General features: G+C 41.1%; 1 protein-coding gene across 1 annotated transcript in view; it reads right to left on the reverse strand.

Moving 5' to 3' along the window:
• The window catches only part of Negr1 (neuronal growth regulator 1), a 750,157-nt gene that overhangs the window by 246,656 nt on the left and 479,152 nt on the right, over positions 1-24,349 (reverse strand). The window contains exon 4 of the mRNA XM_021157844.3: positions 1,172-1,303. Within this exon, the coding sequence (XP_021013503.1) occupies positions 1,172-1,303 (132 nt within the window). The remainder of the gene's footprint in view (positions 1-1,171; positions 1,304-24,349) is intronic.

Genomic DNA, 24,349 nt, shown 5'->3' on the forward strand with positions numbered 1-24,349 from the left:
TATAAAAGGAATGAAAACAGATAAAAGATATAGTTTGTATGTTGGGAGTTATTAAGACAACTCTATTGTCTTGATCTCCAAATTGGGCCTCTCCCTCTGAGAAGAAAAGGGGGTCAAAAAGCGGACCACCTACGCACCGTTCTGAGAACAACCACAGAATGTTCCAGCCCTAAGTCAGCGCCAGATGTCCTGACCACAAGATGTACCCTGATACCACCAAGTTCCTGCTTCCCCATGTAGTTGCCAAAAGAAAAATTTCTGCTGCCCCATCCCTCCTGATGAGAAGTACTTCCTCCTTTGCTTGTGCATTTCTGCTGCCCCATCCCTCCTGCTGAGAAGTACTTCCCCTTTTGCTTATGCATTTAAGTCTTGAGCCTTGCTGAATACAGAGAGACCTTGATGGTACTCAGATTGCTTCCGTGTTGTTCTTGCACTTGGTTTCCGTCTCTCCCTTTCCCCATTTGGTTCTTAGGAGAAGGTCCCCTCGAGACCCTTGAATAACTGAACCTGCTGGATGGATCACTTGTATACATTTTGGGTAAGATACTCTTATCCTCAAAGTATTTCCTTTGAAAAAAATCAAATACTGGAAACAATTTTGAAAGAAAGACAAATTTACTCACAGGTCAAGGATATTTTCTGTGGAATACTCCAAGTAGTTGTCTTTTTTCCATATTGAAAAGGGTGTGGTGTCATGGTGTGGGCAACATTGTGAAATATCTAGCTCATATTAACTTCATGATGATAGTGTTTATGGGGAAATGAGATCTGAATTTTCCCAGTGTCTCCAAGCTAGAAATTCAATCATCCAACTTAATAAGCCTCACCATCCCCTCTCATCTTTCAGTGAATTGCTTCCTACTTGTGTCCATCAGGTCTGATCAAGTGCCTCACATTGGACCTCTGCTGGTGTCCAACAAGTGAGATCTAAGTCAGCATCACAGTGCTTTAGAGACAAGGGTGAGACTCTGGAAGTGCTGGGCATGAACATGATACTGGAAGGTTTCAGTCTGTCCATCATCAAACCATTGCTGGGATCTGCTAAGGCCATGGTGCACATATAAATGTGTGTGTGTGTGTGTGTGTGCACGCAGATATATGATCTAATAAAGCAGCCACAGCAATTTCAGACATTTTTCAATAGTTATGGTGATAAAGAAAAGAGACTTACAGTTCACGATCACTCTCACTTTCTTCACGTCTGGGAACGACACATCGTTTTCTGCACTGCATTCATACTCCCCAGCCTGGTCCCTTGTAATTCCATAAATGTCCAAATATTGTCCATTTTCAAATGGTTTTGCTATAACAACAATAACAGAAAATTGGTCACACATTTAATTGTTGCCGTTAGAGACTTCATTCAAGGAAAACAACAAACTTAGTGGTTCCTACCAGACATTGCTATCCAGACAATTCTACACACAACAGAAAATGCAGAAAAAGGGGGCCCTAGAGCAGAATGCCCATGCGTTTTCCTTAATTGGTTCTGGTTTCAAAGTCCTTTAGATAGAACATCCCTGAACCACGTCCTCACAATGTGGATGGAATTCACCAGTGTTGCTTGGTGTGTACTAATTTTTATACAGTGTAAGATACCAACTGGACACTTTACCTAACTAAACTTGACTTTTCCCTGGGAAACATCTCCCTGCTCATGATTCCCAGACAGATGGCTTGATGAAAGTACACAGGTCTATAAAAGCAGCACCAGGAGCCCCTATCCAAAACTGCCAAAGCTCCCAAGCACGCCACTCTGTAAGTGCTATATGCAAATCACCCAGTGAATCTCAGGGAAGAGGCTTAATGATTCTCAGCTAAGAGTTAAGTGGTTATGCAAACAAACCAAATTATCTTTATTTTTTTATTATTCCAGTGAAAACATTCTGTTTGACTAAAAATAACAGTAGATTAACAATATAAAGTCATAATCACAGATGGAAAAATATCCCCAAGTTAATGAGATTGGAAATCAAGACTCCTTTCTTCAGTAATAAGATTTGTACCCAAACAAAGGCAGAGTCATTGGGCAGCTGGGGTCCTGACAGAGTCTCTACAGAGAAGCTGTGGTGCTTAGAGTGATGTCCTCTCACCCCTCCTCTAGATGACTGTGAAATGCATTCATATTTCAATGCGTACAGAAGGCGTTGGGAATCAAGGAATTCTCCCACTAAACAGCATTTCCCAAAGTTAAGGCTTCCTCAGTCTTTATGCTTTCATCCTTCCAGAAATACAATGACCCAGAAGTTAGAAAGTTAATGGGATTCGCTCAATAAATCTAAGGAAATTCAGTTATAGCCTCTCAAATCTAGAATGCATGTCAATTACTGTACCCCCTGTGGGTTCTGTCTAGGACAGTATTTTCCATCACTGTTTGCCCTCAGAATGACCATGACTTTGCTAATAAAAGATATAACTGTTTAGAGTCTATAGAACTCTTTTGCTGTCTACCAGGTTGCTCTCAATTTGTAGATGGAAAGAGTTAAGCATCTGAGATATTAGTTGACCGACAAACTGTTTGGCGACGTAAGATTACAAAATAAGAGTTAACTTCACAATCTAAATTGGTGAACATTGGTGACAAGGTCCCTGTCACACACTCTATTCAGGGACACAGTTCTCTTTTCTGTGACTCTTTTTCTAACTTGTTCCCAATTCCAGTTTCAAAGACTTAAATTACCCTGTAAAAACAAGTGGAACTCACAACCATCCATTGGACTGATTACAGAGTCCCCAGTGGAAGAGCTAGAGAAAGGACCCAAGGAGCTGAAGGGGTTTGCAGCCCCATAAAAGGAACAATGATATGAACCAACCAGTAACCCCAGAGCTCCCAGGGACCACCAACCAAAGAGTACACAAGGAGAGACTCAGAGACTTCAGCTGCATATGTAGCAGAGGATGGCCTTGTGAGACATCAGTGAGAGGAGAGGCCCTTGGCCTTGTGAAGACTTAGTGTAGGACAAGGAAGACAAGGAAGAGGGAGGGGTTAGTGTGCAAGTGGAGGAGGGGGATGAGTTGGGGGTGTTTTGGAGGGGAAATGAGGAAAGGAGATAAAATTTGAATGAAATGTAAATAAAGAAAATATCTAATAAAAATGAAAAAAAAAACAAATAAAGCAAGTGAAACGTAGAAGACAAATACTCATCCATACCAGGTACATACTGCAACCTGTTTGAATGGTCAAGAGTCATGCAATCATTAACCAAGAAATTAAACATGGAGGCAATGCACACATGCTCTTTAGTTTTTACTGCTTAACCATAGCAAGAATAAAAACATTAGCCTTTAAAGCATTGAAGGTTAGGAATAAATACAACAGACCTTTGATGTTGATTTTTAATGGTTTTGTTAGCATAGATTAATTATATACAGTAATGAGTTTCATCCACAAACTTTTCTACATGTACATAATATATTTCAATCATGTTTGTCCCTGTTTTCCTTTCTTACCCCTCTTCTATCCCTATTCATCTCCTTCCTCTCCCTAGGTATACTCTCCTCTGCTTTCATGAGACCTGGTGAATTCCATTAGGGTTCTTGATACAGGTATGGGTGGTGTGGGGGTTTATTTATAGGTGCATGTGCATATATCAGTGGCTGCATCAGTTAAGACAATGTCTCTTTCTTCACCATTGACCATCATCTGTTTGTAAATCTTCATGGAAGGAGAAGATAACATTATAGTTTTTAAAAATACATAATAGAATCAATAAATGTAGTGAAATGGGAGAAGCAATGGGTTCAGAACAAATGTTACAAACTCTATGAAAAAATGCAATATGTCACATGCAGAAATGTCACCATAGCTTCAGCCAGCACCAGAGATGCCTTTCATACCTACTGAGTATGTGTCTCTATCAAGGGCATGGATGCCACAGTCTGCAGAGTCACTTAGAGATCTTTCTTCACCCTACCTCAGAATGAGGTCTGAGTTGACAGCCAGTGAGTCATATGATGTTACAGTCAGCCATCAGTCATATGACTTCCCCAACCCCACCCCACCCCCGATAAAGGAGGTGAAGGCTACAGTCATCAGTCATACGATCCCTATAAAGGCACCTGCCAGGAACACCCCATAGTTTTTCCTGCCTGATTATTGCAACTTTTGGCCTGATGTGGCATCTACATTCCTTGCCATAAAAGATAGGCACAGGGCCTCTGTCTTATGTGGGTAAGATGTCCATTCTGAACTCACCTTTGTTCTGTTCTAAGGCTGGTCTTTCCAGAGCTGAATTCCAGATTAGAAAATTAAGAGCCATGTTTGTCAATATATAAACATCCAATCAGACATTTTAGTCTATCAGTGCAATTCAGCTCAACCCACTCCAAAGTTAAAGATAAGGACAAGGTTTGACGGACATGCAGAGAAAAGACAAAGACAATAACCCCAAATGAGACAGGGGTCTACTTAGTCCTAAAATGACTCCTATAGATGTTTACAGTGTGATGAGCTTCATAGCCCGCCCAGTGAGTGGCAATTTCAACTGTGAATCAAGAACAGAGTAAACAGCAGCCTCTTGGTAACAGTGCCTCTCCTGCTAACAATGAAGATCTTATTGTGCCATTGTGTCCTTTCATGTCATCCTCACATGGCACATACTTAATAAACGTTTTACTGAATGAGTATGTGTCCACTTAATGAAAATGAAATCTCATGAACTAAAAGTCCACACTGGAAGAAGTCTCCACTTCACTTTCATAGTCACAGAAACAATCTTAGAAGACAATCTTAGAAAGAGTTGTCATATTGATTGACACCTTGACATGACAAAAAATGACCAGTTGAGAGAAAATCCTATAAAGCCACTGTAAATCCTTTATAAGATCACAAAGGCTATCAATATATTAAATACCACACTGCAGAATAAAGATAAGAACTTATAAGGGCTATAAGATAAACAGTTTTCATTTGCACATAATCTCTTCCAAATAGAGCCATACTTTTCTCAAGAATGAATAATTTATTGAATGAATGAATGAATAAGAAAGAAAGAAAACTGGCTGCTCTCATATAGGAATCAGGTTGAGTTCCCAGCATCTACACTGTGGCTCATGGCCTGTATTCTGCCAGCTTTATCTCTAAGGAATTTCAGGCCTGTTCTAGGAGCCCCTGACTCTAGTTCTCTAAACGCATTTGATACTGTGGTATAACAGCTATTAACTACCACTCTTCAGAAACACTTCAGAGAGATTCCAAAATCTTTATCCAGGATGAGTTATCACACTTTTCCTTGCAGGAAGATGTATTGTTTGAATCTCACAGCCACTAGAACTTGATGGCACTCTCCTATGAATTTGTAAAATATTCCTACAATGGTTCACTTGCATATGTAGGAATGGTTATTTCCTAATAGCTTGTTATCCAAGCTCATATTTGAGATCATAAACCACTTCTTATAGGCACTGTCTCATGCCCTGCAGTCAGGGATATGAGGTGGATTTGCTGGCTTAACATTTTAGATCTATCATCCCTGAGCTATGTAACCCCTCTCTGAATTCTTATTTGTTAATCCACAGCAATGTATGGGGACAGTGACAGAGCATGCCTTGTCAGGTCATCCACAGGAATAACTTATACAAATAAATCACTCACATCATTGTATAACACACAATGAGTATAAAATATATATTAGCTCTTATAATGCACAGGCTTGGGTCTGCAAGAGAGTTTTTCTTGGAGACTCTTTCCTCACTGATGGGTTTACTGTATTCAAGAAGTCATTTCTGCCTCATCATGGTCTTTAATAGATGTGAGAATTAGGAAGCTGAGCAGTGTAACCTCCCCCAGCCTGAAACAGGCTGATCCAGACTTTGACCTTGCTGCTACTAAGAAGGAGATTACCTAGGGTGGAGCCTTCTGACCTAGATGGCTATATTGTTCTGCCACCTGCCATTGCTCCTCCAAGACACTGCTACCTGCTGGGAGGCCACTGAGATTTTCTGGAGGCTACTCCCTATCCTGCACGTTGTCACCTGCAGCTGGTTCCAGGCTCCAAGAATGGATTAGCGGGGGATGGACCCCCCCTTTTTTTTTTTTTTTTTTGGTTTTTCGAGACAGGGTTTCTCTGTGTAGTCCTGGCTGTCCTGGAACTCACTCTGTAGACCAGGCTGGCCTCGAACTCAGAAATCCGCCTGCCTCTGCCCCCCCCCCCCCCTTTATAAGCACAGTTTGCTATTAAACATTGGAGCCTTGATCAGGAACCTTGACTTGGCATCCATTTTTCTCTCAACCTCCTAGTTTCTGTCTTTCAGCCCCTACCTGCCACCCAAGTGTACCAGGTCCATGTGAGCCGCGGGCCTGCTCCCAACAGCTCAGGGAATAATAACAGCAATAGCCAGCCCTGTTCTTCTATCACCTCAGCAGTTAAGTAAACATACACACCTTTGCCCATCATCTATTAAAATAGGACTACAGGCTTAACCTTTATTGGAGTTACTTCTCAGAGACAATGCAGATTTCCCTATTTCTTAGACATGTGTTTATGGGTTTACACACACACACACACACACACAATTGTCTTGAAAGTCTCTAGGATAAAAGCAGCACCCAAAGAAAGCCTTGAAGAGTTGTTGTTGGGAGCTATTAAGATAACACAATTGTCCTGATCTCTGAATTGGGCCTCCCCCACCCCAGAAGAAAAGGGGGTCAAAAGCAGATGTCCTGACCACAAGATGTATCCTGATACCACCAAGTTCCTGCTTCCCCATGTAGTCGCCAAAAGAAAAATTTCCACTGCCCCATCCCTCCTGCTGAGAAGTACTTCCTCCTTTGCTTGTGCATTTCAGCTGCCCCATTCCTCCTGCTGAGAAGTACTTCCCCTTTTGCTTGTGCACTTAAGCCTTGAGCCTTGCTAAATACAGTGACACCTTGATGCTAATCAGACTGGTTTCCTTGTTGTTCCTCGCACTTGGTGTCGGTCTCTCCCTCCCCCCATTTGGTTCTTAGGAGAAGGTCCCCTCGAGACCCTGGAATAACTGGACCTGCTGCATGGGTCAAGTTGTGTTTCTGATAAAAGTGTAAAAGATATAGCAAGGCAAGAGTGCCCACTGGACACCACAGGCTAAACAACAACAAGCCCAATGCCAGGGATTGGCTACCTCTTTTGAAGTTGTTGGCAAGTGAGGTTCCATAGATCATCAAACATCACAGGCTATTACCATCACTCTTAACTTCCCTCCAGAACTACATGGTAATATCTCATTACTCAAGGCATTATATATTCAAGCCATAGAACACAGAAAATCAAGCTGGTACTGACATGGAAGTTTCATCCCTATGGTGTAGATTTCATAGTGCTGGAAGGTGCTAGGCATGCTACGAGAAAAGCAGTAATCAGTCCTACATAGTTGTAAACTCTGCGAGCTGCAGTAGAGACCAGACCAGCAAGATATGCCCACTGCTGCAACAGTGCTATGAACATCATAGAGTTGCTAACCAGTCCTTATTCAAGTTAAGTTCTGCTTTACAAGATGGAACTTATCATAGGCACCAAGAACTTATGACTACACAGATCATATGTCCTAGGGAAAAATATTTTAGTTTTCTGCTAAATGGACATAGTTTTAAACCAACTCCTAAGAACTTACTAGATTACACCCATAGATAAATGCATCTGTCAACCTTCACGGGAGAAGCTTTACAGTTGATGGTGATGGTCAAGGTGTAGAGAATGTCATAGTGCAGAATACTCAGCCCTAAATAAGGCATCTGTATCATACTCTCATCCCACAAGACTCAGAGATCATTGCACAGGAGGACAGGAATGATTATAAGAGCCAGACTCAGTAGCTAACTATAAGGAAATAGTGTTTTCTGAACACAAGAAGGGCTGTTGCATATAAGTTTCTGTACTAAACATCTATTAACTGATTTTCTTATCATTGTTCCCTAAACAGTACAACCTGACTACTTACGTGCCATTTATACTGTGTTATGGATTGTAAATAGTTTAAATGGTAAAGTACAAGAAGTTATCCAGTTATATTCAAACACAAACCTACTTTAAATAAAGAAACAGAGTTTGCCATCTCTGGAATGTCCCAGATTCAGTGTTCCACTGACAGAGTGGACCATCTCCATAGAACAAGACAGTAACAGCTAAGTGGTTAAGAATTTTGCCCATGAACTCAGTTCTATTTGTGGAATCAAAAAGCAACTCCTAAAACTTAAGGTTGGATTCACAGGTGGCTCAGTGCCCAAATTTAAAAGCGGGCAGCAGAATGGCCTGTGGTAAGAACTAGATTAAGGTATGTGTATATAACTCTGGTTTTGGAACAATAACATGTAATTTAAATGGGTACTGTCCTCCGAAAAGGGCTTTTGGACCTCATGTGAAACTCCTGGGCTGCTGCAGCATGTTAGTGCATACCTACTGGGTTAAAATCAGTAAGTTAACCCAGCAGTCAATTCTGCCTCTGCCGTATGCTGTGTGTATGTGTGTGTGTGTGTGTGTGTGTGTGTGTGTGTGTGTGTGTGTGTGTTTGTGTGTGTCTGTGTCTGTGTGTGCGCGCGCGCGTGTGTGTTCTCCAAAGAACAGTTCATCCTGGTCACTGTGGTAATCTTATCAGAAGTAAAGGTTGACTTGCCATGGCGTTGTGCTAAGAACATTAACAAAGTAGCACATTTTGGAGGATTCAATCTCACTATAGAAGTCTCAAAAGCAGCAGAATTGAGTTCATAGAGAGAGACCATGAACAGGACTCTACCAACCACTTCTAACTTAGACAATGGTGAAGTGAGGCATGTGCCATGTCATGGAAAGTTGTTCAATTTCCCGAGCCACCAACTAGGTCCTGATTCTCCATCAGAGTGCCTACATGAGAACAGACCTGTCAACACCTTCCTTCTACCTAGAGTTCAGTACTAAACTTCTAACCTTCATAGTACAGGAGGATGCATTTGTTCTCGGGCCCTACTATCTGGCAATTTGGTACATAGTGACAACCTAGAACTAACTCCGCACACTCAACAAAAGTCAGCCAGGGCTTTCTGGGATAAAGGCACTGACACCATTGGTGGCCACAGGGTTCACTACAGTTTGTGGCACTGCCTCCACACATGTGTTGTACTTTCTATATAATTTTCAAAGACAGTAGCAGATAGAAGAGTTCTCATGGTGTAATTTATGAAGTTGCTGAGGTCATTAATCCTTCTGAATCATACAAGTAATTTCCAGGAAAAAATGAATTCAAAGAGAACACTCCTTTATGAGAATGTACTAAAAATGTATCAGTTAATGCAATTCTGGGATGTGTTCTTAGAGCACAGAGGTAATGGAATCTGAAGGTGCAGTCAGAGAAGGGGAACTAGAAAAGATGAAATTACAGAAGTCACCTGCCGAGATTATTCTAAAAGGGTTCAGAAGCAAATAAAACAACCAGTAAATAAAAAGCTCACTTTCCCAGTATTCTTCTTTGACACTTTCTTAGTCTTCCAGCTAGCAGTCAAGAAAAGCTCAGTCCACAGCCATCTCTTTCTTTCCTGATTGTCATCTGCTATGTATATTTTCATCATGTGTTTGCTCAGGAGACAGCAATTCTACTCCATCTGATCAATCAACAAAACGCTTTCTACTTCCAAAAGTGTACAGTTCATTGGGAAACAAAAGAATAAACAGGTAATTTTAATAACGTCTAGCAAGTGCTACATGCGGCATAAATGCAGGGTGCTATTTGTCATTATTGTGAGAAAAAATTGTCCTAAGCAAGACGCTAGAAATTGGATTAAGTCTGAATATCAGTTTCATGAGAGTAGGCCAGGGATAAGTCTGAAGTTATAAGCAGAAATCACAGGCTAGAAGTACTCTTATTCTGCAAAAATAATTTGCATTCTAGCTGGGAGAAGAATCAGACCCTTGTAAGAAATAGAATTCTGCAACATATTTAAATATCTAATTTTAAAATTCTGCTTCTAGAATTCCACCCCCATATGTGTCATTTTACTGTTTACCACTCCATTAACCATCAAAACCTAAAACCAAGTCTTTCATACTTTGCACAACAGAAAGCACTGGGTTAGGATTCCTGAGGCACACACAGTTGCCTACCTGGAGGCAAGCTGTGCTCTGTGCAAGTCTCACTTTGTGGCTGAGAAGAGGAGTTGTGAATTCAGGCAGCATGAGTCACATGGAAGTTCTGCTGTCCAACATGGTCATCATATCAGCAGTGCCTATTTGCCAGAACCCATCATGAGGCTTGGTGACGCTGACATCTCTTTAAGGAACAAGAGGATGGAGGGTCACTGAATCTTCTGTGTGTACTTGGCTACATAAGGTGAGATGTTTAAAGGAGGTATTCCATCTATGCAGCTATAGGGAGGGTGTCATCCAGGTAGCAACTTACTTTGGGTTATTATTTAGACCTTTAGGAAGAAATTGGTAATTGTTTATATCTCCCCAAGGAAGGGATTCTCACAAATTCTAAAGGATTGAACCTACACAGACAAAACAAAAAACAAAAAACAAAATTCAACAGGTAATAGATGTTCCTTATTAAGTGCTGGGTTATATAATCATTAGAAGGCATTCCTCAAAGTTGAGAATAAAGAAGACTGGTGCCTTTTTTATTAAAATGCAGAAATAAGAAAAATTTCATATTGTTTTGTCCCAAGCTATGCAAGCTGTTGACAATGGACACTCCACCCCACAAGGACAATATCCAATATCAGTGTGATGAATTACAAATTAAAGAAATGGGAAAACAAAAGACATGCTCAAGAAAAGTAGATTAGTAATGTAAATAATTAAAAGAGGAAAGCAATAAACTGTAAATCACTGAGAATATGAGTGAAGCCAAAAGTTGATCCTTTAAAAGATCATTGAAATGAACAGAATTTAACCAGACTGGGAGAGAATAGCGAGAAAGATGGACGTTATGTTCAGGAACCATGAAGAAAACCAGCACTGATGTCCCATTCAAGAGAATGGTTTCTAAGCAAGTATATGCTGATGGACTTGGTGATTCAGATCAAATGTACACAGTCTTTGAACAATAAGAGGAAGTAGGAAACCTGCTCATTGGATGCATTTCAAATTAAATGTAGGTGTATATACATATTCAACTTTTCTAATTCTTTCTGAAAGCTAATAGGACCACTCCCTAATTCAGTATATGAAAATACTATTACATCAACATCACAACAAATGACATAAGATGCCAACCACGAACAGACACCTAAATAGCTTTGAATAAATACTTGACAATAACCAACACTGAGTAAAGATGATATCAGACAGTGGCTTATCTGAAAGAAAAATTTAGACAATGTGATTCACTATACCACCACCAACAACAACAAAATGACTATATTTACATGTAGAAAAGTCATTGAAAGAATTCAGTATTTAAGTAAAAAAAAAATCAGAAAATGAAAGAGAACTTTTTGAACTCAATGGTGTCTATGAATAAATTTCATCTTTCGTAGGATGTGATGATGAGAGGATAAATGTTTTCCATCTACTGTGATAAATTACACGGATCCACTCTGAACCTCCTCACATTCTACATAAAAGAAGTAATGATCACTGTTGAATTCTATTTGAAAATTGATTCAGTAAATGTCCTAGAAGTAAATGAAGGGAGATCACTGAGACTTTGGGTTGGGCAAGGAGATCTGACATAAATAACAAACACACAATACACCCAAGAGATATTGATAATCTGGCTTCCTTCACAATGAAATAAAACTTGCTTTGGAAAGGGCTCAATTAATTAACATCCAAGACATATAAGGAGAGAACATATTGGTGAATCACAATGTCATTCAAATGTCAGAGACATCATAAACGTTAGGACATGTATTCACAATATTGAGTAAAACGTCACGTAAGAAAAGCTACAGACCTCAGTTTAAATTATGTTGATTTACCCATGTGCTGGTATAGTAGATTCTTTTTAGGGTACAGGACTTCACTAGCCATATGTAGTGGGTGAGGTTTCCAGTACCAAGAATTATATTCCTCTTATTGAGAAGGCCATAAGTCCAGTTAGACAGAGGTGAGTTACCAGCAATGTATGCTACTTACTATGTCTTTACCAATATCTTGTCATGGCTCATAGATATTGCAAATAAATTGATTGCTTTCCTCCCTTTGAAGTCTATATGGTATTTTCTGGGTCTATAGAAGCTATACTGCAGAAAGGAGGATTTCAGGTCAGATCCAGTTAAAATCAATTAAAAACCATGTCTTCAGCAATGGGGCCCTACCCTCAACCCCTGTAAAGCAACTAACGGAATCACATAAAGTTTATATTGTTTTGGAAGGCACTTGAACAACCCTAACCAAGCATTGATAAGGACATTTTCTCATGCCTGACACTGGAATGTTGTTATTCTGTGGCTCTTTGGGGAAGCATTGTTAACTTAAGAAATTAACTTCTTTTAATGCACACACACTCTCACACACACACACACACACACACACACACACACATACACACACACATAGAGACAGAGACAGAGAGACAGAGACAGAGAGACAGAGAGACAGAGAGAGACAGAGAGACTTAATGTATCATGAATAAATTTAGACCAGCATAATTTTTTACTACATTCCAAATTTTATCTTCATGCCCATGGAGAAGTGTAGCTACTACCCCTCACCAAAGCAGCCTTTATTTACAGCAACTAAAAATCACAACTGGCACAATGCAGAGATCAGTGGGCTACATATTATATCATTTCATTTACATAACATTTTGGAAATTAGAAAAGTATCAGAGTAGGCTCATTGATACTAGAACAGGACATCATGAGGCAATTTTCTGACAGCAACACTCAAGTGTTTCCATCAGAAAGGTGGGTGTGTAACTGTACCTTTGTTGGAAGCCACAAACACACTCACTTCGAAGGTAGTTTTAATCAGACAAAGATTATAGAGACACCACTGCATACCCAGTAACATACTCCATGGGAAGGGTTAGGACTTCAAATGTTGGTGAGGATGAAGAGTTCATCACATAGCTCCCCTGCCTCAGTCCCGTTAGTCCCACTGGCAGGGAGGGCATTTTTACTATTCAAATTGATTTTTGGCTAACCATGCTTTAGAAGTTCTACAGAGGCGACATGAATTACAACCCATGCCAGTATGTGTTGCCTCATGGTACCATCCTGCTGAATTAGCTTTGTGACCCTGGGCTCTATGTGAGTGATGTACTCTGCCCTTCATGGTCTGCCTAGATAATAGAACCTGAATTCTCAGTTGTTTTATTTGTATCATAAGTTCATGCAGAGAAACACAACTACTGGGGGATTGCCTGTAGGAAATCCACTCACTTCTTTACCTATTTTAAATTTTCCTTTCAACATATTAGAAAACCGTGGCCTCTGTGTGCCTTACTTAGGGACATTTTAAAATTGTCTTTAATAGTTGGATATAGTGCCACACACCCTCTAGCCCAGTATTCAGAGGAAAGAACTGGGTTATTAACATTTGAGGTCAGTCTATAGTATATAGTGAATATGAGATCAGCCTGAGAGATACTGCAAGATACTGTCTCAAAAAGTAAAGGACTAAAACCAAGATCTGCAGCTGTATCTCCATGCTACCCTGCTCGTGCCGCAGGCACAGCGCTCTGGGTTCTATAATTAGCACTGAAACATGTAAAGAAGACCATTTTCCTGTTACTTTAAAACAGGATATCCCCACGTAGCCCAGGCAGGCCCCAAACTCTAGCTTAGCCGAGCCAAAAACTTTTCTTATTTTCAGAGACACCTACTCTCATTGAACCTAGGGCTGTCCAATTGAGCTAGGTTGGCTAGCAGGTCCAAGATACCCATGTTCTCTTCTCCTTCCTTGGTGTGAGATTATAAATCTATACTATGCACTACTGCATCTGAGTCTACATGTTTATGCTGAGCATCAGACTCAGGCCCACAGGCACTTAAAACCACCTTCCCCACCCCTTAGTTAACATTCAACCCCTTATGGTCATTTTCTTCAAATGGACAAGTGTAACATCTATTTTATAGTGCTGTTATAAACACTACATTTGAGATTATCATGAGGCCCTGAGTAAAATATCAGTAAAATTAAATTTTTTATTGAGATAAATGCATTGATAAAATCAAATTTGCACTTAATTTAATCTTAATGAAGTTTTGTGCATTGGCTATGGTATTTTCCATAGAATTTAATATCTGTCTACAAAATCCTGGGCCATAAAAGCAGTTTAATGGCCCTAAATTCATGCCAATGTGTAGTGGAAACTTAAGGGTTCTTTGGAAAGTCAGTTGGATGGTGTTTTTCTGGGGCAAACTCATGAAGGAACATTTCCTTAAAGTGGACACAGGTGTGAAAGGCTAAGGCAGACTTGTGAAGGAACGTTTCATTGAAGCAGACACAGGAGAGAGGATGTTCTGCTAAAGCAAGCACATAGAAGGACATGTTGATGGAGGATACTTTACTAACAGTATGCACATATTGGTCTGCTTTACATAGTGTAGTTTCCCTGCATTTGTCAGGATCCCATAGAGGAATCAGTTTCTTGCTGCTTCCATGGACTCTGGCTGATTGGCAGAGTGATGTCAGCTGAGACAGGTGCATGTTCTGAGGCAAGACTCATGCTGAGACAAGACCCTTGGAGGACATATAAATAGGACTTGAAGACAGTGATGGAGCCTGAGCCAGGCTTGCTTATAGAGCAAGTTGTGCAATTCTTGTGGGTCTCACATATGCACTGAGGGAGACACAGCTGAGAACGTCTCCAGGTATTTCTCCTGGTCAATTCTGCTGATTTGAGCAGAGGCTGAGGCCTGGCTGTCTCTGCTAGGCCATATCACTGCTGTTGCTAACTAGACTCTACCAAACTGGACTGCTGATATATCCATAAAATGTTTGCAAGTGGACTGAGCTGCTACTGCTAACCTGTGAACTAAACTGCAAGTTTCCAAACAACACAAATGTGGCTTGTTCCAAAGAACCTTTCTAAACAGGTCCACCCTCCCCCCACCCCCCACCCTACCCCCTGCTACACACACATTCCTGTATCCTTTCTTTCCCACCCTTTGGTGTGTGGTGGGCTAAGAAGGAGGTTAAAAATAAGGATTGAAAAAAATTAAAGTTACACTAAGGCCTACTGAGTACAAAGTACCATCTAACTCCAGATCCTGAAATCCTCCTGCCTCAACTTTCTTAGTGCTGGGGTGACTCGCATGAAAGTTATGCAGGTTTTTGTTTGTTTGTTTGTTTGTTTTGTTCTTTTTTTTCTGGGTTGGAGTAAAACTTCTGATATGCAGAATATATTCATTGTACGTTTATATGTTCCTGAAATTCTTGATTTTTTATTACGTATTTTCCTCAATTACATTTCCAATGCTATCCCAAGAGTCCCCCATACCCCAAAAAATTCCCAATTTTTGGCCCTGGTGTTCCCCTGTACTGGGGCATATAAAGTTTGCATGTCCAGTGGGCCTCTCTTTCCAGTGATGGCCTACTAGGCCATCTTTTGATACATATGCAGCTAGAGTCAAGAGCTCCGGGGTACTGGTTAGTTCATACTGTTGTTGCACTTACAGGGTTGCAGATCTCTTTAGCTCCTTGAATACTTTCTCTAGCTCCTCCATTGGGGGCCCTGTGATCCATCCAATAGCTGACTGTGAGCATCCACTTCTGTGTTTGCTAGGCCCCGGCCTAGTCTCACAAGAGACAGCTATATCAGGGTCCTTTCAGCAAACGCTTGCTAGTGTATGAAATGGTGTCATCGTTTGGAGGCTAATTATGGGATGGATCCCTGGATATGGAAGTCCATCCTATTGTCTCAGCTCCAAACTTTGTCTCTGTAACTCCTTCCATGGGTGATTGTTTCCAATTCTAAGAAGGGGTAAATTGTTCACACTTTGGTCTTCTTTCTTCTTCAGTTTCATGTGTTTTGCAAATTGTATCTTATTTTTCGGGTTTACTAAGTTTCTGGACTAATATCCACTTATCAGTGAGTACATATCATAGTGTTCTTGTGGCTGAAAGCATCTTTTGTTACAGCCCTTGTTTAACATGAACATATCTAACAATGATGTTAAACTATGAGCTTGCTCATATGTACTTCCCTTAAGTCCTGGCCAGACACTCTGTGAGCTGGGAAAATTACTAACTTTTACTCAACAGACACATTTGTTGCCCAAGGGTCTTTAGGAAGAGAAGAATTGACAAAATCAACTAGATCCATATCTCTGATGTTTGATTTTTTTAAACCAAATATATGGTTGTGTGATTTCCGAACTTCACGTTTGTTGTAATTTATATAAATTTGAGCATAGTTATTTACAGTCTTTCTGCTTCTATGTTCCTTTGCTTCTACAAATCAACTATTAAAATGATTATGCCCATAATCCCAGCACTGGAAAGTTAGAGAAGGGTAGCCTAGCAGCTCCCTTGCTAGTCAGTATAGCCTGATTGGTGAGCTCAGAGTTCAGAAAGAGACCCAGCCTTAAAACATGCAGGGCAATAAAGGAGGACACCTGACTTTGCTGTCTGGCCTCTGTGTGAATACATGTGCATATATGCGCGTGTTTATACACATACACATACTACATCCATATACATACACAGTATAACTTTAATTTTTTTCAAACTGATGGTTCTTAAATGCTTTAACCTCCCTTGAAACCCACTACCCACCAGTGGTAGTGGAAAACAAAGGATATGGATGAAGTGGACCTGTATAGAAAGGTTCTTTGGAGCAACAGCCATCTGTGTTGTCTGGAAATTTGAAGTTCAGTACACAGGTACACCAGCAGTCCAGTTCGATAGGGTGGGGATAGCAAACACCAATCAGCAGCAGGAAGAGCCAGGTTGTAGCCTTGGCACAAGTCAGCAGGACGGACAGGGCCAATAGGAAAAACCAGGAAAGGTTTTTCAGCTGTGCCTCTCTCATGGAAGCAAAAATCAACAAGACTTGAGACCAACAAGCATTGCACCATTGGCTCTATAAGCAAGCGTAGCTCAGCCTCCATCACTGGTCAAGTTCTCTCTATACTCCCTACAAACATGTGTCCTCCATGCGTCTTGCCTCAGCTGACATTGCTCTGCCAGTCAGCCCGAGTCCATGGAAGCGGCAAGAAAGTGCAGCAGCACACCACCAGAAATATTTTAGTGCATTTCTCCCTATGGAGTTCCAACAAACAGCTCAACTAAGCAATGCAAGGTGGACCATTAGCAAACAATCCCTCCTCTCGTGTCCTTTTAAGTACTTGCTTTAGAGGAGCGTCCTTTTTTTTGTGTGTCTGCTTCACTGAATCGTTTCTTCACAAGTCTGCCTTAGCCTTTCACCTCTGTCCATTTCAGGAAAACACTCTGCCACATGTTTGCTCCAGCAAAACACCATCCAACAGGACTGACTACCTAAACACTGATCCTCCCTGAGTTTAAGTAAGTCAATTTATTGTATAAGCTGTACAGAGAATTTCAGTAACAAAATGTGTGTTTACAACCTTTTCTTCACAGACTACAGACCACATTATGGGCACTACCTTTCTTTCTTTCTTTTTTTTTAAGTAGGTATTTTCCTCATTTACATTTCCAATGCTATCCAAAAAGTCCCCAATACACCCCCCCACACACTCCCCTACCCACCCACTCCCACTTTTTGGCCCTGGCGTTCCCCTGTACTGGGGCATATAAAGTTTGCAAGTCCAATGGGCCTCTCTTTCCAGTGATGGCCCAGGATCCAGCAATACCTCTCCTGGGCATATATCCAGAAGATGTTCCAACCGGTAAGAAGGACACATGCTCCACTATGTTCATAGCAGCCTTACTTTTAATAGCCAGAAGCTGGAAAGAACCCAGATGCCCCTTAACAGAGGAATGGGTACAGAAAATGTGGTACATTTACACAATGGAGTACTACTCAGCTATTAAAAGGAATGAATTTATGAAATTCCTAGGTAAATGGATGGACCTGGAGGGCATCATCCTGAGTGAGGTAACACAATCACAAAGGAACTCACATAATATGTACTCACTGATAAGTGGATATTAGCCCAAAAACTTAGGATACCCAAGATATAAGATACAATTTGTTAAACGCATGAAACTCAAGAAGAACGAAGACCAAAGTGTGGACACTGTGCCCCTTCTTAGAATTGGGAACAAAACACCCATGGAAAGAGTTACAGAGATAAAATTTGGAGCTGTGACGAAAGGATGGACCATCTAAAGACTACCTTTCTTTTAAAGCCCAGTCCTTTATTCTCACACCACCCTTGGGGCTTATGCAGCCTGACTGCAAAGAGGGGCACAGAATGTCTCTAGGTTGTACCTGACAGTTTAGAAGGAGACAGTGGGTGGTGGTCAGCAATTTTTAAATACTATTGCTAAGCAATTCTGTTCCACTCATTACTGAGGAACATAGAACATGAGGGTGAAGGAGGTCACTGAGTGCTGTCACCACAGCACAAAACAACCAAGAGAAAAACACAAGTGCTTTACAGGGATCAGGGACATATAGATGTATGTGTATATGTGCATATGCTTGTGGTGTGTGTGTTTGTGTGTGTGTGTGTGTGTGTGTGTGAGAGAGAGAGAGAGAGAGAGAGAGAGAGAAAGAGAGAGAGCATGTGCATGCACTGACCTGCAGTGTCTATAGTGCCTTAGGCTTCAGTATATCAGCAGCAATCTGCTCAAGATGACTTCTGTCTTTGGTATCTCCAGTGGTCTCTCCCCAGTTTCCTCAGATGTGTGGTACAACAGACAGGGTTTGTCTAGTGACCAGAAGTGGTGATGGGCACAGAGGGTCACTATGTTGGAGAGTTGAGCATCAGATTGGAGACACTTTGTGAAGCCTGCATGGAAATAGCTTAGAGAAAATAGCAGCATGTGTGTGTCGGACTGTGCAGAGGAGCAAGAAGGAGCATGGGAGACATGTGAGTCATGAGTGGGTGGAAGACAGTTCACATGCATCTGTTACCAGGGTAAAAATTTGTATGGATTGCTTGGTATGTTTTCACTGTGTGCCTTGTAATATGGAATTTGTTTGATGGGTGAAGTTTCTAAAACCTTGGCTTTGTCCTGTATGCATCTGAGTTACTTGAAAATGGGATTTTAAGATTTTTTTTTTCCTAGTGGGAACAACAGAAAGGTCAGTCTAGACCTAGGCATTCCCCCATCCTACACCAAGTGATAAAATTTAAATCCTGCTGCGAGTTTCCTCCCCACCCTTTGTCAGTGAAAGAGGTCACTCTGCAGGTGTCTGTCTGTCCACCTCAACCCCTGCTTCTCACCTCTGTCCTGCTGTGTCTTTTCTGCTAGTGTTCTCTGAAGTCTGCCCCTCCTCCATCCTGTCTTCCACTCAGAGAGCCTCAGGGGTCTGCCTGTGACTTCTTGCCTCACAGGCTCTCAACTGTGTCCTCATTTTTTCCCTGTGTCTATGGAACCACCATAGTCCACCGCTAAGTAAGTTTTCAGTATTTTCCAAACTGTTGTTTTAGATGCTTGGTCAACTTTTTGGTTACTTGGTTGAAAATTATACACAGTTCATGTTATTTCTTGACTGACAACACAAGTCGGGATATTTTGAAAAGATGCAGCCAAGGGAGGTTTCTCAACCAGCCACAAAAGCTTCAATTCAATATGGGTCAGATCTGTATGCTTGGTCTTAAGGGACAATATGAGTCTCTTTGTATATATAATGTTTTCTTCCAGTGTCCTCTTTTCAATGACTCCTTCCTATGAATGCAGCCCCAGCATGATGGTCCAGAGGCGAGCTCAGGAAGTGGGCCCGCCACTTGCCACCTACCAGCTCTTTCCATGATTCTTTTAGTTTTCTACTTCGTCTTTTGTTAGGAATACGTAATTGTATCATAAATAAAGTGATTATGATAAGCCCAAAAAAGCTTTGTTGTAATTGCTTTTTATTTCAAATGAAATCAAAACATATTGTTTGAAAAACAATGTTTGGGGCAGGAGCGATGGCTCAGGGGTTAAGACCATGTGCTGCTCTGGCAAGTGACCAGAAATATGTTCCCAGCACCAGATCAGATCACAACCATTGGAGACACCAGTTCCAGGTGATCGGATAACTCTGGCCTGCACTCACATGTCCACACAGAAACACACTGAAAAGTAATAAAAAATGTCTTTTACAACACAATGGTCATTTGTTCAGGATTTCTCAAAATGTAACTTCTAGAGCCCATGGTCTGAGTTCCTTAGTTCAGGTTCTGTTGTCATTGCCATTGTCTCTTGTGGGATACTATACTGGTCAGAGTTCATCATCCTTTCTAATGCATCCCTTAATTAGTATGGGGTACAGTACAGTTTTAATAGTTTTGAAGCTTTGGAGAATATGCCAAAGGAGGCCAGTATCTCTGATCTCACTACAAGAATAGGAGAGCTGATATTATCTATTCAAACTCCTCATCTAATAAATGGCATTTGCTTTTGTGTCTGTCACCATTGCAATTAAAAAAACAAAGTAAAAGAAGTGCTGTCCTCAGCAAGTGGACATGTGCTGAAGAAGTTATCGAAGACAGCATCTGAGTACTGATGTTTGAGCCTAACGTCTGCTGCTGTGGGTTCCTGGAGTTGGTATTTTGGAGACGTAGACAGTACTTAGAGGATCTTTATTGAACTACAGCTGTTTCTGTCAGGCATTAGCTGGAATGTGTTTTTGTTCCTTATGAAACCCAGACTCTGGGTGATTCTTTTATATTTTTTGTCAGTAATCATACAGTGTGGGCTTTTTCCTCCTGTCTAGTTTTAGAGCAAGGAGAAGGCCATTTCTGAGCCCCTCCGTCTGAGTCCTGCTCATCCACAGATACAATGAGCATGAAGAGTATGATGTGACATTAGTGTTGACTATGGGTTTCTTCCTATAAAGATTTTATTTTAATTTTTATGTATGTGTGTGTGCGTCTATGTGTGCTCATGTGTGTGGCTGTGAGCATCCTGAAGCTGTACTGGAGACTGGACTCTGGTTCTCTGCAAAGGCAGCTTATGCTCTTATGTGCCCAGATGTCTCTCCAGCACCCACGATGTTCTTCCTATGAGACAAAATCTCAGTTTAGATGACTTAATGAAAAAGGGTGTTTATTGTCTTAGTAACCGAATCAGAACCAGAAGTTAGAATGTCACACCTGGAACTCAGATGCTGGTTGGAGTTCACAAGGGTAGTGCCTTTTGGTAATGTTTTCTGTGTGTTAGGTTGGTTAGGTAGAATGCTAAAGGAAATTCCCTGTGCTTTCCCCTCCTGTAATGGCTTTGATCTTAGAAGGACTCAGTCCGTACACCCCTTCATATTCTTTCTCTCTCATTTTTGCATGTATGTATTATGTACATGTGACATGCATGCAGTGTGCAGGTAGGTATTTAGGCCCTTAGGATACATTCAAGATATGCTGAAAAGAGACAGAAAACCAGTAAATTAAGGATCCCTAGCTCCAAGAAGGATTGTGTCTGCCCTCACTTCAACCATCTGGTCAGAGGTTAGGGGGATATAAGTATTAAACAGTAAGCCACTGGGGGAATCATCAAGGGACACCACTACCCATCGCAACCTCAACAGGATCATAAACAGATCTGAAAGATCCATTACCCTACACAAAGCATATGGCCACAAAATCCTGTCAGCATGTGTTGTGGTGTAAGAAGAGCCAGCCATAAATTCATAAATGTATGCAGTTCTCAGAGGGAGCCATTGTGGAGAGGAAGGCAAGGTTTGTTCAATCTGGAGGATAGAGATGTACTCATGACAATTCTGGGTAACAGTAGAAGCCAATGGTCCTTTTCACTTGTGTTCATTGGCAGTTCTGTGTCTTGAGTCTTCAACAGAGCAGAATTTTGGGTGCATGTTAGCATGTGAAGAGGAGCCCTTGTTGGTATGAAAACACTGGAAGTGACAAGACTGGCCTGTATTACAAAGAGACTCAGCTGAAAGAGGTGGGCACACTAAGCCAACAGTCACAGCCTGTCCGTGAGGACTGAAAGTGTCTGAAGTCTGTGCAGGGAACTTGGCAAATGCGGACTCCACAGAGCATGAGCAGAATCCCCAGTCAGAGTAGTCACATGAGACTAAAAACTCTAGGTGAAGAGAAGGCTCTGGATGTGGGTGCTTACAGGAGCAGAGATTCAAGGGACCCACAGAGAGCAAAGCATTGTGCAATAGACCCAATTAATTTACTGTGCAGCCAGGTTCTGGAAGGAATCTGGAGACAGAGACGATGAGGTAGGATGATAGACCAGGTCCCCAGTGGAGTAAAAATGTCAAGGTAGAGTTGAGAACATAGAAGGCAAGGCTGACCTTGCCTCAGAGGTAACTGCCCCAGGCACGTGCTCCCTCTTGGCTCATTCTCCAGAAATAACTGTTAGATGCAGGCAATTATGGTGACCACAGATCTCTTCCGTTAGGACAGATCTACATTTGATGTTCTAGCTTTTCACACATGTTCTCAACATGATTACACCAATGTTTTATTTTATTTTAAATTCACTATTTACAGCTTTACCACCCTGATCCACACTTGATTTTTAGAGTAGATGCCTGGCTCTAAAGGAGTTACATGATCTCTCTGGACTTTATCCCTCTGGAGGAATGAAAGCGTCATCACAAGGAGAAGTTCAGAGTAACTTAGCCATGCCATGTCTCAGTTCACAGCACCAGGCTGCACATGCAGACAGTGTTAGTGCCATTTCCTCTAGCTCTTCCCTGATCTGCCATGCCCTCCTCACTTCCACTTACTGACCCTGAACTGAGCAGGACAAGGGGCCACTGAAGTCACCTGCTGTTTCTATGTGTCTTTTCCTTCTCTGAAGAGAAACTGCAGTTTGCCTTTTGGCTTAAAGATCTACATCATGCACCAAGTTAGGTTGCAGCTGCTCAAACTCTTCTTTTCCTTTTGTTCCAGCATCATCATCATCTCTAGCCCTTTCCATGTGTGAGATTCCTGCCTCGGGGACCATCCTAGCTACTGCCTGTGTATTGAATGTTTCCTCTGAATACCTGTTACGTCTGAGTTCATTTCTGTCTCCACATCTGGTCAAATGCCATCTCCTATGCCATGTTATCCTATACCCATGTTTAAATGGTAGCTCTCTCCCACCACTGCTCTCGATCTCGCTTCAAGACATTATCAGTTCCCCTTCTTTCCCTTCTAACATGCTGTGTGACTCAGTAGAATACTAAGCATCGGCAGCAGACTTTCTTTCAGCTACTTCTACAAGGAAGGAAGCTTTCTCCATTTTATTTACTACCATATCCAGGGCTTTGACTGTAGGCTCTTACACTTGTAGGATTAATGGGAGGTGTGATTAACTAGAGAAACATGGAACCTCCACATCAGCAACTTATCAAAACTCATTAAAAGAAGAAATGAATAGCTTTAATAAGAATTAAAAGTAGATTTTTTTTTTTTTGGTTTAGAGATTATTCATATGAGAAAGAATCCTTCACTAACTTTGAAATCAAATCTGATGAAAGTAAACTGAGAGGAATCCTAAGTGAGGACACGTCTGTAGTAGAGGACCCAAGAGATTCTCTGGGAGACAGATAGAGACTCTAAAGTTGAGGGATATGGCTTCATTATAAAGTGACACAAGCAACTCTGAATTATCAGTTGGAAACAAGAACTTCGTCTTGTAAAGTTTCAGGAGATTAAATACTATTTGGTCCAACTCAGAAAGTTGACAGTGGCATTGTCAAGAACAACACATGATTTTGGAAAAGAGACAAAATCAACCCATGGAAATGGTGCTGCACATCAAAGCTTGAGCTCCTTCTGAAGTAACAGTGGTGGATTTAATTTTTCAAAAATTTTGTGAGTAAAACTTGCAGGCTGATTTTGTCTTCTGCTTGTATCAGATATCATGGCACAGAGCCGAGTGTGTGTGTGTGTGTGTATGTGTGTGTGTGTGTGTGTGTGTAGTGACACAGACACACACAGATATGCACACACAGAAATACACACACACAGATACATACACACAGACACATACACAGATACACAAGACACACAAAGACAGACACACAGAGACACACATACACAGACATACACACAGATACACACATAGACACATGCACATGTATTTGTGCTATATAGGAAATGTGTAAGGCTTCTCAATCTTTGAAAGAACATTTCTGAGAACTATTTTAAGTTTTTCCAAAATGTTATGAAATACACAGTTTTAAATGTAATTATTATGAAAGTTCATCAAACATAATTGAAAGTTCTCAATTGTAGTTCATCTTTTAATATAGTTTTTTTTTATTTAATTATGTTTAAATCCGGGCTTTCTTAAATCATCACCAGCAGGTGCTACTGGTGTAGAGGAACAGCAACAGCATTGTGTGAGAAATGTTTGTGCCATTGTGTCTACCTGTGTATTTCTGCGTGTCTTTGTGGGATTATGTGTGTACATGAATA

This window comes from Mus caroli, unplaced genomic scaffold (genome assembly GCF_978045245.1).
Source record: "Mus caroli unplaced genomic scaffold, Mus_caroli_1 scaffold_3, whole genome shotgun sequence".
In the NCBI taxonomy this organism is placed as follows: domain Eukaryota; kingdom Metazoa; phylum Chordata; class Mammalia; order Rodentia; family Muridae; genus Mus; species Mus caroli.